The 19,260-nt window shown below is 36.5% G+C and overlaps 2 protein-coding genes across 4 annotated transcripts; one reads left to right on the top strand and one right to left on the bottom strand.

The window, feature by feature from the left end:
- The first annotated feature begins 12,609 nt into the window (after positions 1-12,609).
- Positions 12,610-13,753, top strand: LOC110917515 (protein PHOSPHATE-INDUCED 1). Its single transcript, XM_022162055.2, has one exon. It carries the CDS (start codon positions 12,689-12,691, stop codon positions 13,622-13,624), a length of 936 nt encoding a protein of 311 aa, XP_022017747.1. The 5' UTR covers positions 12,610-12,688; the 3' UTR covers positions 13,625-13,753.
- A 34-nt stretch (positions 13,754-13,787) lies between these two features.
- Positions 13,788-19,021, bottom strand: LOC110917497 (3beta-hydroxysteroid-dehydrogenase/decarboxylase). Of its 3 annotated transcripts, none has more exons than XM_022162042.2 (14): positions 18,903-19,021; positions 18,683-18,766; positions 17,710-17,963; positions 17,530-17,619; positions 17,287-17,420; positions 16,992-17,162; positions 16,490-16,615; positions 16,326-16,405; positions 15,987-16,185; positions 15,696-15,801; positions 15,071-15,242; positions 14,816-14,972; positions 14,680-14,746; positions 13,788-14,089 (listed from the first exon to the last, which is right to left on the bottom strand). In XM_022162042.2, the coding sequence occupies exons 3-14, from the start codon at positions 17,942-17,944 to the stop codon at positions 13,941-13,943; spliced, it is 1,686 nt and encodes a 561-aa protein (XP_022017734.1). In that variant the 5' UTR covers positions 17,945-17,963; positions 18,683-18,766; positions 18,903-19,021; the 3' UTR covers positions 13,788-13,940. The 3 variants fall into 3 exon arrangements, with proteins under 3 accessions (XP_022017734.1, XP_022017738.1, XP_022017744.1); XM_022162046.2 differs by having other exon boundaries at positions 15,071-15,236; XM_022162052.2 differs by lacking the exons at positions 13,788-14,089; positions 14,680-14,746 and having other exon boundaries at positions 14,880-14,972; positions 15,071-15,088.
- Positions 19,022-19,260: the final 239 nt, after the last annotated feature.

Genomic DNA, 19,260 nt, shown 5'->3' with positions numbered 1-19,260 from the left:
GACTTTATATAAATAAAAGGTCAAAAACGCAAACTTTGCAAATTATGCTAATCAAATTTCTAACTATTAAAATGTTGGGATTGAACCCTACCAGAGGAACAGATAATGTAAAGCCAAAACCGGATCACATCTTAGGACTTCAAATAAACAGCAGTTTACACTTTGCTCTCCCCTTGAATGTGGCTCAAACATCTGATATGCTCCAAAGTACTGCTTCTATAAACATCTGCTGACCTACAACTGCTGATTCTACACAAGGACTGATGAAGACTAATAGCTCTGCTGCTCAATCTACTGCCTTGGTTCAAGCACTGCTGATCATGACAAGTACTGCTGGGTTCATAGTAGTGGAAGGATGCAGCAGCAGTTTATATTTATCTCATGTAATACAATATAATATCGGTAGTCAGCAAAGCAGTAGTTGTATAGATCAGTAGATAGAGTTTGTTAGGTTGTTAGATGTCATTTTCATGGTGACGTCAGCTGAGATGCGTCAGTGGATTGGATTGCCTATAAATGGAACAGTACTCTGTACTGTTACCTTTGATTGACTGAGTGGATTCTTCTTCTTCAGTCCAATCCTTTCATCTTGTGCAACCAACCTTGGGGTATCAGGCTGAGGGGGAGCAGAGTATTGTAAGCATGCTTGTAATCTTTTGATTTTCATTGTAATCATTCGACTCAAAGTAAAACAAGTGTTTAAACATACTATTCTCTTCTATGTTTGTGTTTACAAAGTTTGTATCCATTTCCGCTGCACTTTTCACTGTTTAATATTTTCTGAATGATCAAAATATACAAACAAACACAATCATGAGAGCCTCCGATCCTAACAATTGGTATCAGAGCTTGGACAGTCAAATTCGATCTAACAATCAATTTGACATAACAGTTCAGCTCACAAATCAATGATACTAAGGTTAGTCGTATTTTAGTTGAAAAACAGAGTAACAAGAAATCACGTTCAAAGTGATGACTCAAATGCTCTGTAAAACAACCAAGATGTCATAAGATTCACAAATCTCATACAGCTGGTGATATCATGCAGAAATCATTCATAGTTTCCAGATCCGGAAACCTATCTGGCAACTATGGTATGTTGATCTTCATTCAAAATTGATTTCAACTGTTGTCATGAAATTTGTGATGTTTTCATCATATTTTACACTAAAGTATGCTCCTCAGATTAGCAAAACCTATCTTCATATAAACACTAGTGTTCTGCTAACATAGAAAGAGGGAAATAAAGCTTTAGTCAAAATTTCTTATGTGCTCAAAGGCAGGTTGAGAATCCTCAAAAGGACCAAATCAACTTTGTCAAAACACATTGAGAAAATAAGGTGTCAAAATAGTCCTAATCATACGTAATGTGAGATCTGGTAATAAAACATGTACATATGTGGCTAGATCTCTCAAAACATTACTTCAAAATGATTCTGGACTAATCTTCTTCAAAATAACATCTCCCAGTGAGTATTTCTGTACTTGTGAATGGGAAGGGTAAAAAGGGAAAAAGAAAATGAACAAATCTCAAAGTGTGGCTATCTCAAAACTTTTGAATCCAAAAGAAAAAGAGTATAAGCATAAAACACTCTTGAGGTTACAGTTGGGTAAAACAATGAAGTCATGCAACTGTGTGCTTTCATCAATACAGGAATTGTTCAGGTAACAATGGCATCTCCAGTGATTGTTCTTAAAAGAAGAATTTACAATCAATTGTCAAGAAAATGACCCCAAACAATGGTCAAAATAACTTGAGAATGATATGATCATGAACTTATTTGAAAAGCTGTCAGATCCTTTTGATAATTTTCAAAACATCCTTTAATTTTTTTTAAGGGACCAGATATATATTACTTTTTATAAAATATATTTTGTACTTCTACTCATTTTTTATAGTAAAAGTTCATCTCTGGTCAGGATGCAATTTCCTTATTTTTGTGTGAAATTGCTATCCTTATATCTAATCTAAAGGAAATGGCACACATATCAAGGTCATGTTAAGCTCAAGCTTGGTTGTCACTGATCAAAAATTGATTGCAAATTAATTTTGAACTACTGAGATACTCATGCTCTAGTTCAAGTAATTAGACACAAAATGAGTAGCTTTAGTAGAAATGTCTTCATCATCTAGGATGCTAAACCACTGTCTAGAATAATGGATAGTTGGCAAAAACCTGAACAAAATTTCTGCAGATAACTGCTGGCAATTTAATCTTGATGATGTACATCTAAAATGTACTTTGTTAAGAATAGCATTTCTGGTGCTCAACAGATGATAGATAAGATATTGTGCTTTCACGAGACAAAGATACTGAAATTACTTGTCAAAAGTCAAAACACTGCTGCACAAACAGTTGTTATCCTCATTATTGTCTTTAACCACTGTTGTTCTTTAAATGCTGTTGTGCCTCAACATCAGCTCTCTAAAGTCTGTCCACTGCTGATAGTCAACCTCTGCTCTTCAAAAACACTGATGTTTAAAATCATTGTTCCATCCACTGATACACCCACTGCTTCATTTCACTACCGTTGTAACTACTGATGCTTGATCCATCAGTGGTTGTCAAAACAACTGTCCTCCATTATTTACCATTTCATCAGGGGTTGGCACGTGGTCAGTTTTTAGCCATCAGATCATTATAACCGCTGCCACATCAGCATTCACTTTTTCCCTAAAATAAAACCCTAATTAAACCCAAACAGGGGCTCACACTGTCGAATTGAATTCCAAAAGTTCTTTTCTCAAAGCAGTTTCCCACTCTTCTTCACAAAAACTCCCTTCGATCTTCTTCATCAAAAATGACGAAACCAAAATCGAAGTCAAAATCAAAACCATCTTCTTCCTCCACCCCAACAGACGCCACTCAAATGGCCGTCGAAACCACAGAAATCCGTTACAAAGCCCCTCACAATTATGTGGGAATACTCACAAAACCCACAACTGACAACACCTTCGACTCCATCATTGACATCTTATCTGCATCAAAGTACAAAACTTTGATAACAGCAGACGCTCCCATTTATCTTCAAACCCAGAGAGAGTTCTGGAAAAATGCCACCCTTGAAAAACAAGGAGACATCATCACAGCCATCAACTCCTCGATACAAGGTAAGAAGGTTCAAATCTCTCCAAAATCCATTTCTGAAATCTTTAAACTCGATGATTTGAAAGGAAAAACCTCATTTTTTAAAGACGAGTTGAAAAAGGATTTCATAAACAGGGGCTATGCAGAGCAACCTAAAAGGGATACCTTACAAAAAGGTTATTTTCCTTCTGCACCCATATTTTTATTTCACACACTACTAATGTGTGTTTCTAATAAAACAACGTCTTTTAATGAAATACCAACAAAAATTCAATGCCTGGGGTATGCAATTTTAAACAATGAAAACTTTAATTACTCCCAGGAAATATTTGATGATTTGGTAAAAAACGTTGATAATAAGGCATTTCTGCTCTTTCCAAGATTTTTAAGCTACTATTTTGAACAAAAATTTGTAGAGAAAGAAACAGATTTGCCCAAACAAGGTGCTTCCTTTAAAATAAACTGTTTAACACCTGAAACATTCTCTAGAATGTTAGCACCAATAAAAACAAAAGCAGAGGTGCCTGAGCAGAATTTAGCAGAAGAAACTGCTCCTCAGGTATCTGCTGCTGAGCCCACTGCTCCAGGTGATCAAAGCAGCACACCCACTGTTTTGAAACCCACACCTGCCACCAAAAAGACAAAAAGAAAAACATCCAGAAAACCCACCAAACCCACACCAAAGGCAACTCTGGAAGATGAGATCCTAGAGACAATGCCAGTGACAGCACAAAAGTCACCAATAACCACTGCTGCTACTTCCTCACAGCAGTTAGAAGAAAGATCTCAACCCCAGCCTCAAACTCCTCTTGCATCCTCACAAAAGGATCAAGTTGTAAGCACAGGGACCCCACAATATGAAGCTCTAGACCCACTCGGTTCCATCTTCCACAGTCCTGATCCCAAGGACATGTCTCTTTCAACCCCTTTACCCTCACCCATCACATTCCCACAATCAATAAAACCTTTGTTGCATACAGATGCTATTACTCAGACACAAACCAGTTCCTCTCAATCACCTATCACTGAGAGTACACTTCAACAGGTGACTGGGTCTGATGTTGATATCTCTGTTATCCCAGCAACAATTGAGGAGGTTACACTGCAGGAATTACAAGTAATTCCTGTCAGTAGTTCAAGTGGAGCAGCTACTACAAGTGTTGAATCTACAGATTTACACTTGGACAGTGGTTTCATTAGTAAGACTCCCTTGAAGGCAATTTCTTCTATAGCACCACTGAAAACCACCAGTGAGTTTGTTTTAACTACTAGCAACATCAAAAGGTTATCAAGTGCTGAAGAAAGAAGTCCCCAGTACCACAAACAAGGGGCATCAATGGCTGACTTTTGGGACTCTGTTCCTAAGTCATTCATTGGTAAAACCACTGCTGGTGGGGATTCAGATGATCCTGTTAACTCAGGTGATGTTTCAAGATATCAGGAATTGACGGGCAGGGTTGAAAACCTTGAAACCTCAGTTGCTGAAATAAAAGATATGGTGCAGCAGCTATTAAAAGCTCAGAAAGCCCAATCCACTGCTCCTCCTGCTCAAGCACCTGCTCAACAAGCACCTGCTGCAAATGAGTTATGGAATCTTTTTCAACCACTGCTGGAAAGACAAAAGCAGATGGTAGATCAGCAGCATGCCATACATGTTCAAAAGCTGACAAATATGGTGGAATCAAGATTCAAGGATACTCAGGCGGATATAAAAGCTATAAAGGCTCACAGTCAAAGTGCCTCTGGAAAGGTTCCCTCCACTGTTCTTTTCATGAACAAACCCTTCTCAGATAATGCCAAAAAGGGGGAGAAGATTAAGTGGAAGAAAAAGGGAATTGATGATGGTATATATGTTGAGCCAGAAAATAGTCAAGCCAAAACTGCAGTATCAACACACACCACATCACCACACACCACCACAACTACTGTTCCACCACTATCTGTGTCTACAGCACAAAAACCACCATTACCATCACAAACAGCCAAACCATTATCACCCCCTGCCAAAAAGCAGAAGACAACAGATGTTACAACATCTGTTGTAATGGAAACAGTGGTTGAAACACCAGTTGTTTCAACTACTGTTAGTCAACCACTGATCACTACTCAAACACCTGCCATCATAACCCCTGCTCAAAAGCAGAAGACATCTGCTGATACATTAGTAGTTGTAATGACAACAGCGGTTGAGACACCAGTTGTTTCAACAGCTGTTAGTCAACTATCCACCACTGCTCTCACCTCTTCTATATCACAACCAAAGCTCTTAAGTAGAAAAAGAAAGTCAATCTCTGCCAATGAGGGTATACATGATCCTAATGCTGCACAATATCCACTGGAACTTGAAGCTATCAAAAATGAGATGAGGCAATTCTATACAGAAGAAGATCCTTCAAAAAGAAGATTCTCCTCACTCATAGGCTACATGCCACCAGAGGATATGGATGATTACCTCAAGATCAAGGCAAGGCAAGCTAAACTAAGAGCTAAAGTTGAGAGTGAAAGTGAAGGTCTAAGTGACGAAGGCATTGCTAAAAGACTGGAGTTCTACTTCACAAAAGTAAAGCAGATAGAAGAATTTGCACAAAAGCTAAACAAAGAAAAGGCTGATCAAAAGAAAAGGTTAAGAAAACAATATCTAGCCTACATCATGAAAGAGAAATTCTATCCTGCTGAAGAACAACAGTTCAAAGAATGGCCATTAGTTGCTCTAAAGCATGAGGCAGAAAGGATTGAGAAAATCAAGAATGATCCTACAAAGAAGAAGAATGCTCCAAACTGGAGTAAATACAAAAAGCTCATTGCTGACCTCACTGCAGAGTATAAAGGAAAGAAAAAGGAGCTGGTGGATGCGAAAATGGATACTGCTGAAGCCATATCAAAATGGTCAAAACAACAGACTGATGAAGCCTATGAAAGGCTAAAGAAAAGAAAGATAACTGTTTCAAGTGCTTCAAAGAAACGTGAACAAATGATGGAGCTTGAACAGCAGATTGAAAACCTCAGAACATTGTTCAAATCAGCAGACAATCCTACTCTTGTGATAAACCAAGAAGAAGGTAAACAACTGACTGAAAAAGAGGTCAAAGAAATGGAAGCAGAGTACTTCAACGACACCATCATGAAAATGGGTCTAAAAGAAGACAGCTCAACAAAGCTTCAAAACCTTGTTAAGAAAGTATTAAACAAACCTGCATCACCAAACACAGCAACAGACATGACAGAAATTGAAAGGCAAGAGCAGATTGAGAAAGAAACTGCAGAAGACATAGCTGCAGCAAACAAAGTCATTGAAGAGGCCTTCAAAAGAATGTCTGAAAGTCTGCAAGTGCTCACAAGGCCATTATCTCCTAACTCATCAAAGAATAAATCTCTCCCAAGAAACCCATTTGGTTTAAAAATACTAAAGTGGATGTCTGATCAAAAGACCCACGTATTGACTCTTGTCAGAACCAATGGTGAAGTGAAGTACATATCAAGGAAAGAAGCACTTGGCCTAAGTGTTGAAGATTTGTAGGATCTCCTTGAACTAACACTGTGTAGGGATGAAGATGACCAGAGTGCCAAGGAATTTGAAGCTAAATTTAAGGAACACGCTAAGGAACTCTTGATGAGGAATAAAGGTCCTGCATAATGAATGGTTTTGGCATTATCTGTTCCAGGGGGAGATTGTTGGGATTGAACCCTACCAGAGGAACAGATAATGTAAAGCCAAAACCGGATCACATCTGAGGACTTCAAATAAACAGCAGTTTACACTTTGCTCTCCCCTTGAATGTGGCTCAAACATCTGATATGCTCCAAAGTACTGCTTCTATAAACATCTGCTGGCCTACAACTGCTGATTCTACACAAGGACTGATGAAGACTAATAGCTCTGCTGCTCAATCTACTGTCTTGGTTCAAGCACTGCTGATCATGACAAGTACTGTTGGGTTCACAGCAGTGGAAGGATGCAGCAGTAGTTTATATTTATCTCATGTAATACAATATAATATCAGTAGTCAGCAAAGCAGTAGTTGTATAGATCAGTAGATAGAGTTTGTTAGGTTGTTAGATGTCATTTTCATGGTGACGTCAGCTGAGATGCGTCAGTGGATTGGATTGCCTATAAATGGAACAGTACGCTGTACTGTTACATTTGATTGACTGATTGGATTCTTCTTCTTTAGTCCAATCCTTTCATCTTGTGCAACCAACCTTGGGGTATCAGGCTGAGGGGGAGCATAGTATTGTAAGCATGCTTGTAATCTTTTGATTTTCATTGTAATCATTCGACTCAAAGTAAAACAAGTGTTTAAACATACTATTCTCTTCTATGTTTGTGTTTACAAAGTTTGTATCAATTTCCGCTGCACTTTTCACTGTTTAATATTCTCTGAATGATCAAAATATACAAACAAACACAATCATGAGAGCCTCCGATCCTAACATAAAACTTGAAGTTTTGACATAATATCAGTTTATAAAACATATTAGGACATGTCTAAGCATGTCCAACTCGTCATTTCTTGTTTAGAGTTCAATTCTATAACGAAAGTCAAGCAGCTTGACTTTTGCTTTGACTTTTGATTCTGACCCGTTTGATCTTAGATATCATGCAGTTCATGAACTCATATTTTAGCTTTACTATTTTTACGCGAACTCAAAGTGATATATGCATTTGTAAACAACACTTCTTGGACTAATATATGGAATAACAAGGAAAAATAATGTAAGCAACACTTGTATTAATAAATTTGTTAGACGCGAAGCCATCGTTTACAAAGGTTATGTCTTACATGTAACATTTTCTCAGTTGTTGTGCATTCCAAGCGTGTGGGACAATGTGGCCGTCTAAAGTACGTAATTTATACGCCCCTTTTCCCAGGAACTCATGTATGATGTAGGGACCTTCCGATTTAGGCGCAAGTTTTTCTGGGCGCTCGGCATTAGAGGCCTCATTGTCTGTTGTTTAATCTGGGTAATGGGGATAAGTTACTGTGTAAAGGAGTAATATAAAATTTTAATCACAAACCATCAATAGTTCTAATTGTGTTAAGCATGCTTAATTATTTTATAAATTAGATGGCTTCTACTATGTAATTGACCCCAAATGATGTTCAATGAATGAATATATGCTATGTTTGAATTATTTATAGTATAATATTTTATGTTTTTTTAATTATTAATTTAAGTGTAACACTTTCAAGGCATTTCAGTTTTCAAAGCGTTCGTGATATAGATTGAAATTTATATTTAGAATCAAACTATAAATTGTATAATATAATATTTTATATTTTTTAATTATTAATTTAAGTGTTATTTCAATTTTCAAAGCGTTCGTGATATAGATTGAAAGTATATTAGAACAAACGTAATGCGCGTTGTTGCTCAACTTTTTTCCCTTAAACACGTTCAAACACGTCTATCTCTCACCCTTTGGGCATTATAGGGCGTTATTGTTTAAAAAAAAGCCCCCTAGGCGTTTTTTAAATCACGCTTTGTGCAAATTTGAAGGGCCAATCACATTTGATCTTCCTTTTTTAGGCCAATAGGTTTTTTTGTTGGGTTTTTTATTTTTATTTAATTCTCTACACCCTTTTAACATAATGCCCACATTCCAACTACACCCGTTTTAGAAAAACGTCCAATAATGCCCCTTGCTGACTGTACTGTCATATGACGGAAAACGCCCAAGGGTAGGGGCATTATTCACCCTTACCACTACGCATGGTCTTAGACCACCCGTAATGGGCGTTTATTTTAAAAATCCACCATCAAACACGCCCAATCTTGCCCCGATTCCACCCCCCTCGACGTTATCCAGCGTTTTTGGCGAAAAAAATTGAAGCGGCGTGGTTTAAAACACGCCAAATATGTGCATTGGGGCGAGAGTTTACCGTTCAAACATTAACATTCTTTAAATGTTTTATTTGTTATTCCAATTTAATTATATAAAAACCCCACTTGACATCCAACTTTATATAAAAAAAACCCACTCTCAATCAAACTCTCTCTACTTCTTTTACATTTTATAAAACCATGAATTCATTCCGACCCCTTTTGGTGTTCCGTCAAGACCCGGGAACCCGAACACCACCCAACCGCAACAAAACTTTAACCTTCAAGACATGGACCCGAACATGTTGTTGTACGCGGCTTACTTGAGCGGCTCTACTCCTTACATGCCACACACTTTCGGCTTTGCCCAACCCGGCGGTTCGCAACCATCCCAACAACAAGCTGAACCCAAGGTGGATATCGTGCCGGAGACGCAACCCGAACCGGAGCGAGAGACATCGAAACACGGTAAAAGATCACATAAAAAGAAGGAACCGAACCAACCTCATCGTAAGCATACTTACGTTATTTGGATGAAGGACGAGTAATACACGTTGGTTCCGTCATGGGTCAATGTTTCGGAGGACTCCGATGTGGGTAAGTGTTTTTTTTTTTACTTATTTGTTTTTCTACACGTTGATTTTTTTTAACGTACACCTTATTTTTTTTATTTGTAGCAAACTTTCAAACCGGTCCCGAATTTTAGAACAGGATTCGTGAGCTTTTTTATAGCACGTGGGGAAAGGGTGAACATCGTGACAAGGATTCCATCTCTAGCAAATGGACCGATATCAAACCGGTGGAGTCGTCTTCCGATCTTGAGTTAAAGGAAGATTTCGAGAAGATGAACCGCCGTCTCCAAGACATTCGAGACCTCGGTCACAAACGTTGGGAGACTATGAAAGAACGAGTCGCCGAAAACAAAAAGTTTAACGAGATGCAAGCGGCGAGGCAAACGGAAAAGGACATAGAGTTTTTGTCCAAACCGATCGACCACCTCCAAGGCGACGCGTTGATCGTTGCACAAATACACCGCCAAAAACTTTGGGAAAATACGGACTTTAGATAATCATTTTTTTTAACTTTATCTTTTTTTATTTCCGTTTTCTTTAGTCGGTTTTTATTTTTTTTATTTCTAGTATTGTAATTTTTTTTTAATTTAATGAAGTATTTTAAGTTTTTAATTTAAAAAAAAATAAATAATTGTGTAATGATTGGATGGGCGTTATTGAGCATTATTCCCATTACGTCACTTTTGTAAAAACGTCAATAATACCCTCATGCTGACTGGACTGCCACATGACAGAAAACGCCACAGGGTGGTGGCATTATTTATCAAACGACTACGCATGTTTTAGAATCAAAATATTAAGATTAGAATGGGCAAGATAATCAAGCATATTATATATCACTTATTATGTGTTTTTAGCGGCTTATAAATATAAATCTACACAAATTACAACAACTATAACACTCAGTTACTAGGGAAGAAGAGTAACACATTCACAAATCATCAGTGGCGAAGCTTGAGATTTCCGACCGGGGGGGCGGAAGTCACCGGACCTAGAAATTTCCATAAAACCAAGGGGTCGAAAACGTATATACTCAAAAATTTCTATACGAAAACTATATACTCTCTATTACTGCGCGAAAAGTTTGAGGGGTCGGCCGCCCCCTTCCGCCCCTTAAAAGCTTCGCCCATGGAAATCATCTTGGTACTAATTTAATACAAACCCTTTGGTAAAGATTTGTGTTTTCAAGATGTATTTTAAACTTACTCTTTTCATTATTTTTAATCTATTGGCCATGCTTAACAATAATAATTAATTATGTAGCATATCACGGTTAGCCAAACACTTCAATGCATCTGGCATAAGAGTTCAATAGGTCATCCAATTGTTTAACTACTACTTTATTATTATATCTGCAATTGATTTTTTCCAAAAAAAGTTATTATACAATTGACAAATACGAAACTGAAACTAAGACTATTTTTTTTATGGCTAACGTTGCACTTCATGGGAATGGAACCCCTGACTTCTCCTATCTTAAGCTCTATCTAAACTCACCAACATCACTGGGCTATTCCTAGGTGGATAACTAAGACTATTATATCAAATGCAAAATCATTTACAATAATACCAAAAAGCCCACAAAGCCCAGAACCCATCTAAAAAAGAAAAACATAAAAATGTCTCTTTGGTAATATAGTTTTTGGTAAAGTTAAATTAATTCGTAACTTCAAAAATCAAATCAAAATAAAAGCTCGTTTAAAACGTGCTTTGATTTATAAACTAGTCGAACGGTGCTCAACGCTCTAAGAATAACAAAAAATCATGAATCATAGTCTGGTCATATCTATACTATATAATAAAAGAAACCACTTTGAGGACACTTTTCATCATATTAGGCCATGTTTTATAAATAAGTATTATTTTAGTTTAAACTTTTCTAATTAATTATAGATAATCATCCTATATTATTTAAATTAATTTCTTATGGATTTATTATTTAGTCTCCTTCTCTACTCTGGGCAACCGAAAATCAAAGACAAGAAGTGAAACGTACTTTATTGTTATGATTCTAATGGATAATCAAACACATTTGTAACGGTTGTGTCAAAATCATAATTTATTCCAACTAATATTATTTATCATTTATACATTTACAGAGTTTTAAATAATGGGTTAAATTTATTGAGACTCCGTTAACAAATTTTGCTACAATAAAATATTCTATTTATATTAATCTAAATTTTTATCTATACTATATTATATAATAATACATTAACGTGTGACAATCGTTCATTGTAGGTATTTATTTTATGATTTTCTCGCCTCACTTCCAAACTTATCTTATATTAATTAAATAAATAAATGAATAATGAGCTAATATTAAATTTTAATCTACTTTAAATTTCGAATACCATTCTTCTATTTTCCTAATAAAATATTATCCGAAATTGTAAATTGTTAATTTAAAACATTTTAAATAAAACAAATTATTTATCACGAAAACCAAACTTTGTATTAATATATTAAATATTTTTATTTTCACTATACAAAATTACATTTACTAACTTTTTTATTATTTGGTATATAAAATTACATTTATTTAACTCGTGTAATAAACGAGGTTTCTTAAAGATGTATTATTTTATTATTTGGTAAAAAATATTACATTTATTCAACCTATGTAATACATGTGGTTTTAAAGATATAATTTTTTATTTGGTATATAAAATTACATAAGTTCAACCCGTACAATATGGTTCTTATATATACAACTTTTTATTATTTAATATATAAAATGATATTTATTCAACCTGTGCAATAAAGGAAGTTTTCAAAGATATAATGTTTTATTATTTAGTATATAAATTTATTTATTTAACCCGTGTAATACACGGGGTTATAACCTAGTAATCTTTTAATTAATATTTATAAAACATATAAATAAAAAAAATGAATTTTAATTAAGAAAATTATTAAAAAAAAAAGAAAGAGCGTGAAATTTTGAATTTCGGTTCTCCTCATAAACACCAAAAAACCGTGTGGGAGCAGTTACAGCTGTAGGTTCGTTTTGCCTGCTAAGCAACATACTGTTTATTTAAACCCATTTAATTTCTTATTAATTAATATTATATTATTTCAACTTAAACAAATCAAACAACTTGGCTGTATAAATAACTGATTTCCCCCTACCATTTTCACAACACCTCCAACCTCACTTTATCTTCAACCTTCTAACAATTTCTCCAAAACCCTTACAGAAAAATGGCCTTCACTCATCGTTTGCTTCACCTTCTCTTCGTATTCTCCATATTCCACCTCTCACTCGGAGCGAGACGACTCACTGAGTTAGTCCAAGACTCCTCCAACCTCCTCCACTACCACAATGGCCCCCTCCTCACCGGAAAAATCTCCGTCAACTTCATCTGGTACGGTACATTCAAACCCTCACAAAAAGCCATCGTCTCCGACTTCATTTCTTCTCTCTCCACCAAATCTCCTATCGAACCTTCCGTCGCCACCTGGTGGAAAACCACCGAGAAATACCACACCAAATCCACCCCTTCCCTCTCCCTTCGACTCGGAAAACATATATCCGACGACTCCTACTCCCTCGGGAAGTCGCTAACTGATGAACATCTTGTCCAGCTGGCTTCCCGAGGTGAGTCATATGATGCAGTTAACGTTGTGTTAACCGCATCAGACGTGGCAGTTGATGGTTTCTGCTCTAGCAGATGCGGGTCCCACGGATCCGCGTATGTTTCCAAGACGAAACATGTTAAAGGAAAGAATTACAAGTTTGCTTACATCTGGGTTGGCAACTCGGAGACCCAGTGCCCGGGTCAATGCGCGTGGCCGTTTCACCAGCCAATATACGGCCCCCAGGCTGCACCACTCGTCGCACCCAACAACGATGTGGGTATGGATGGGTTGGTGATTAACCTGGGTGGTTTGTTGGCTGGTACGGTCACAAACCCGTTTGGAAACGGGTATTATCAGGGGGACGCAGATGCACCATTAGAGGTTGCGTCCGCGTGTCCTGGGGTGTATGCGAAAGGGGCGTATCCTGGATACGCGGGGGACTTGTTGGTGGACTCGACTACGGGTGCAAGTTATAATGCACATGGTACAAATGGAAGAAAGTATCTCCTTCCTGCTTTGTATGATCCGTCTACTTCAAAGTGCTCCACATTGGTTTAGATAGAAAATTATAGAATAGGCGTAGCATAGAAATTGGATCTATGTTATAACTCATTCATTGATTGTATTCTTTTATTTCTTCTTATTGTTATTAATATAAAGCATATGAATTAATAATGTAGCGTTTAGTACAAACCAAGCAAAATCAGTATAAACATATACAAACAACCAAGAAAAATATGTCTACACTGGTCATCAGGAACACCATTGGTTATAATTTAGTTCAGATTTTGTTTACAAAGAAAGTGAAGGATGAAACAAAACAAAATTAAGGTAATTTGCATCAACATTAGTCTAAACATATAATCCTAGTATGCTACCCATGTTTGTTATTAAGATAAGGATCGAGTGATTCTAAGTTAGGATTTGACGAGCGTCCAATACGGGTAACTCTTTGGAAAAATCTATCGATCGCTTCTTCCTTTTGCTCGTAAATGTAGAAGACAACGAAGGCGAATGGAAGAACTGAAACAACAATAGCAAATTGGTTGTGGTGATACAGTGCTTGCATTGTCTCGTGGTTCTTCTAAGTTCTATGGTGTTTAAGGTTTAGAACTAAAGTTCAAAACCAGAGATGACACATTCGACGAGCATAGTTACATGTATGTCGATTTGGGTCATGTCTTATATCAAACAAACATATTTGAAAGTTTTAGGTAAAAAGGTAATAAGTTAAACATGCCCGGAATCCTTCATAGCCCATCTTTAATGCATATAAATTTATAAATTGTTGGGCATATAAAAAACTAAGATTTAGCGCTACTGAGACCCGAAAAAATTTGACTATTTTTTCTGGGTAAATATAATACTATACCAAGTTTTGAGGGGATCTGTGAAATTATTTTATCACATAAAGAAAAGTTCGTTAAATCAGTTAATTAAATTTTTAATCCGTTTTGACCCATCAAAAGTAACCCAATTACACACAAATGGGTCGAATTTGCCACATCTTTTAGAGACCAAGAAACTTACTTTAGCTAGATGACCACTGTGTGTATTGGAAAAATTTGTAGCTCATGTACACATGGATACATTAATTAAGATAAATTACCAACCTATCGTGAAGAAACTTTGCAGTGACATGGTCCCGATCCAGGCAAGGATGGAGAGTGATAAGGCCATCTATTTATCAAAAAAGTAAGACAGGTTATTAGATATATGTGAAAAACCGGGCATATTACATTAAAGTACCTTGAAGAACAGCAATGTGTCACTCCCACTTGAAATAGTTATTAGACTATGTGCTGCACGATTCCATGACGAAACAAACGATAAAGCAGTTTGGCGCGACATAGTATCTGGGAACCGAAAGTTTGATTCTGAAAATTTCTCAACTGAACATCCCATTCTGTAACAGAATAAGCCATGATTAGAAGCGCTTCGAGTTGCTGATTTATGATAGAACCCGGCAATTTATCAGAAAAAGATGCATACGAGGAAACTTACAATTTATCAGGCAACTTCCTGTGGATAAACAAAAAGACCGACGCCATAATGAAGACATTGGAAATTGAAGTGACCATGGTATTTTCAGGTGACAAATTTACATAAAATGCAAATAATGCTAGCTGTGTAGTGACTGTCAATTTCACATCTCTCCATAGAAGTATGTCTGCAACTGCAAATCATAAGTATCAACTATTGAGACAAGATCCTAGATTTGTTGTTATAATTAGGGGTGCAAACACGCTGATTCGCTCGTGAGATAGTCGTTTAATAAACGAGCCTGCCTGAGCTACAGCCCGAGTTTCATATACCGATTTCAACCAGGCTCGAGAGCCTAAACGAGTAATGAGCCTAGTATTAATATAAATATAATTATTTTTATTTAATATAATAAACACATATCACATAAAATAATTAATTTTATATCTAAAAAGGATAAAAATAACTAAATAATATGTATAATGTATTATATATGATAAAATAATTAATTAAATAAGATATAAACATAAACGAGCTGAGAATGAGCTTGAAAAAGTTGTGATGAACTGAGCGCGAGCTCTATTAAGTTAAATTAGCTTATGGTGATCTTGAGCTCGGCTCGTTCAAAACCTAACTATAATCATACCAATTCCATTTCCAAGACATGTTGCAGCTTTAGACGCCCCTTTCTTTTTACGAAAAGCTTGAGCACTGAGATCATAATATGATTCAATAGTTCTTTTCAGACCTTCCTGCACCAATCAAACTTCTCTCTATCAAGATTTTATAAATAAATATATTGACTATTAACATCACATCACACATATATATAAGTTTTTATATATCAGTTCCACACAGATTCATATCCCATGATCATTTTAATTAAACAACAACACAACTAAATGTAACCAACTAACTGAATGGCAAACAAGTGAACCTGAAGTGGAACAATAGGTCTGTAACCAAGTCGATCATTCGCTTTTAAGGAACTAAAAGTTCTGTTGCGAGTTGAGAGTCTGATTCTAGAAGGTGTCAACTGTGGGGCCCGCATCCCGTATGGTGCTAACACGCGATATATACGCTCAATGAAATATGCAATCAGCATCACGATGAATACAGGAATCCTTGTTTTTGGCCTGCACACTATATTACATCAGAAATAACTAACTTTCAACATCCAACAAGCTTTTGCTAGATGATTACTACTGTTAGACGTGAACAGGAATTTCGTGAGATATCAAGATTATTATGAGATGTAAAGTACGAAAACGAATACCTTTCATAACCAAGGCCTTCAAGAATAAGCGACGTAAATTCCCAAAACCTGATTGGCTCCATGTTAGTTATAAAATAAGCCTGGAGAGTCATCAAAATTTATCGATAGCACAATGAATAAGAATACTTTTATGCATGTTTAAGTATCTATATAGTATATATCACCTCCCCTGCAGCTCTCTTTGAAACAATACCACCGGATGCAAGAGCTCGTTCCGCACATACATGGGCATGCGCCACATTTTCAACGTAAGTGAAATCAAACATGTTCTTGCCGTTCCCAATTATAAACTGAAAATTCAGAGTTCGAAAATAAAATATAGAGTTAATTACTGTTTTCGTCCCTGTGGTTTGTCAAAAATCACTATGTCAGTCCATTGGTTTAAAAATTGCGATTTCAGTCCCTGTGGTTTCACTTACGTAACCATTTCAGTCCACCTCGTAACCATTTCAGTCCCTGTACTAACAGAATAAATGGATTGAAATGGTTACGAAAGTGAAACCACAGGCACTGAAATGGTTACGAAAGTGAAACCACAGGGACTGAAATCGCAATTTTTAAACTAATGGACTGAAATAATGATTTTTGACAAACCACAGGGACGAAAACAGTAATTAACTCTATTCCAATATAATTTAAGATTAACATAGGAATGTAATCTAGTACCTTGGTTTTTCCTTTCCGTGCTGCGGCAACTAAAGATGGAATAAGCAACTTATCACCGGGACCAAAAATGCTGCTAGGACGTATACAGCACGTTAACAATCCGTTCATTCCATTTGCCTTTATAACTAATGCCTCTCCTTCAGCTTTAGTTGAAGAATATGGATCATTGTGCTGAAACAGTAAAATTCACCACACGTAATCTTATTATTAAATGATTATGTTTTAGTTAAATAGTGTAACCTTATGGAGATTGGATATAATCACCAATCAAGTCACTATATTCACAATGTGTAACCTTAGCAGGATAGGGCATCGATTCAACACCGTCGTATATTCCATGTATCCCATCGAACACCACACTAGGAGAACTAGTATAGATAAGTCTCTTCACATTTTGTACACTACAAGCATCGATAATGTTCTTTGTGCCTGTATATCAAATGACGGAAACTTGAATTGCATATACTTGCAAAGGAAGATTTATCAAGAACTCTTGAACATTTTAATTATATAATCCGTTAACGTTGTTCACATTTACCATGCACATTGACTGAATAATGCAGCTGGTGGTTAGTGATCGATGAATCTGGTGCAGCCATATGAAAAACAACTTCAACCCCATCACAAGCTGCAAATTGGTACACAGAACAACATATGCAAAGTGAAATTAAAAAAAAGGAAAAAAAATACGAAAATCATGTAAAAGTTTAGAAATTACCTTTAAACACTTGAGACTTGTTGCGAAGATCCATGGATACATACTGTGCACGACCCGAGTGTAAAGCTTGCCCCAGAACCCCCTTCTCTTCATGGGTTTCAAGCATGATATCACGACCCATATCAGCGATCCTAACTGAATACATATCGTAACGAATGAGCATATCCACTAAATGCCTAGCTGCAAATCCTCTTCCCCCGGTCACAAGACACCACCGCTCTTGTTCATCAGCCATTTCTTATACTGAATTGCTTCTGTGATCACAAAGAATATTAGTACATAACATTAGGAGACATAAATTCAACTACAAGATGACCAAGTTTGTAACATTTTGCCACTCACTGCAACCAATATTCTCCCCTTTGCCCACAAGGAGCTCACAGATTGGTTTTTGGTTGCCCTAGTGTAGACCTGCGCCCAACACACGCTGGTAATGTTTGAGGCAGGGCATTCCTTATGACCCAGTATCTCTCTATAATAGACTAAACATAACAAAAATTTCAATATTTGTATCTTTCACATTATATAATAATTATTAATTTACATCAAGATAGATGGTAAGCGGGCAACAAGCTACACCGCTACCCCTTTTTGAATAGCAAAACTAAGTCTTTTAAAAACTACGTCTATACATCTCGGGGTCATAACATTATTATGCATGGCGCCACAAAACGTTGTGGTGTTTGCCTAATGTGACAAAAACACCTCATGGGAGTTGGGACTCATCGTCCCTAACGAGGTTTACCCCACATCGTAAACAAACTAGAGCAGGAGTGACTCTGATACTATTTATAACATCCAACCTCTCATACCAACCAATATTCTTTGCTTTGTCCATAAGAGCTAACATATTTATTTCATGTTGCCTGAGTGGAGCCTCGAGAAGATCACAACTCTCACTCAAACACACTTAACTGTAGAGTTTCCGCACAACAGTTGGTTAAATTACAATAATAATTATAACCCTAGTTACCTGATTGTGCTTCCGTTAACACGAGTTGAGAACGAATTTACTTTTCTGCCATGATATTATGCATCAATGCCGGATCTACTTCACCTAATTATCACATAATATCATAATTCAGATCAAAATAACCACATATTATCGTCAATAAGACGAATCTTTCGTTATCTAAATTTGATAGTTAACAAAACAATTCGAAAAAAATATTAATTCCGGTTGCAGGCGGAACCTGGAGATCGGAAATTCAACGGAATGGGCCACCGGAACGGTGACGAAGCAATGAAGCATCCGGCGAACGATGAATGAATGTTACAACTTGGCATGCACGTGTAACAATGAAATGATAAAACTAACTATAAATTATTAAAACAAAAATTGATAGTTATGCGTCTCAAAGTTGTTATTTTATATTTGGTATCAAACTTTTGATATGCGTGAGACAAAAGGAAAAATTTATTTATCTCGAGCCGAAAAAAATGTAACGATCTAGAAGTGGAGTGAATAATTGAATATGTCCAAGATCATTACGGGAAGGTACACATTACAAGTCTTTCCGTACTCGGACTGCATATAGCGAGCGCCATAGC

Source organism: Helianthus annuus, chromosome 2 (assembly GCF_002127325.2).
Source record: "Helianthus annuus cultivar XRQ/B chromosome 2, HanXRQr2.0-SUNRISE, whole genome shotgun sequence".
NCBI classification, from domain to species: Eukaryota; Viridiplantae; Streptophyta; class Magnoliopsida; order Asterales; family Asteraceae; genus Helianthus; species Helianthus annuus.
Note: the sequence above shows the minus strand (reverse complement) of the source record. Positions and strands in the feature narration are given on the sequence as shown.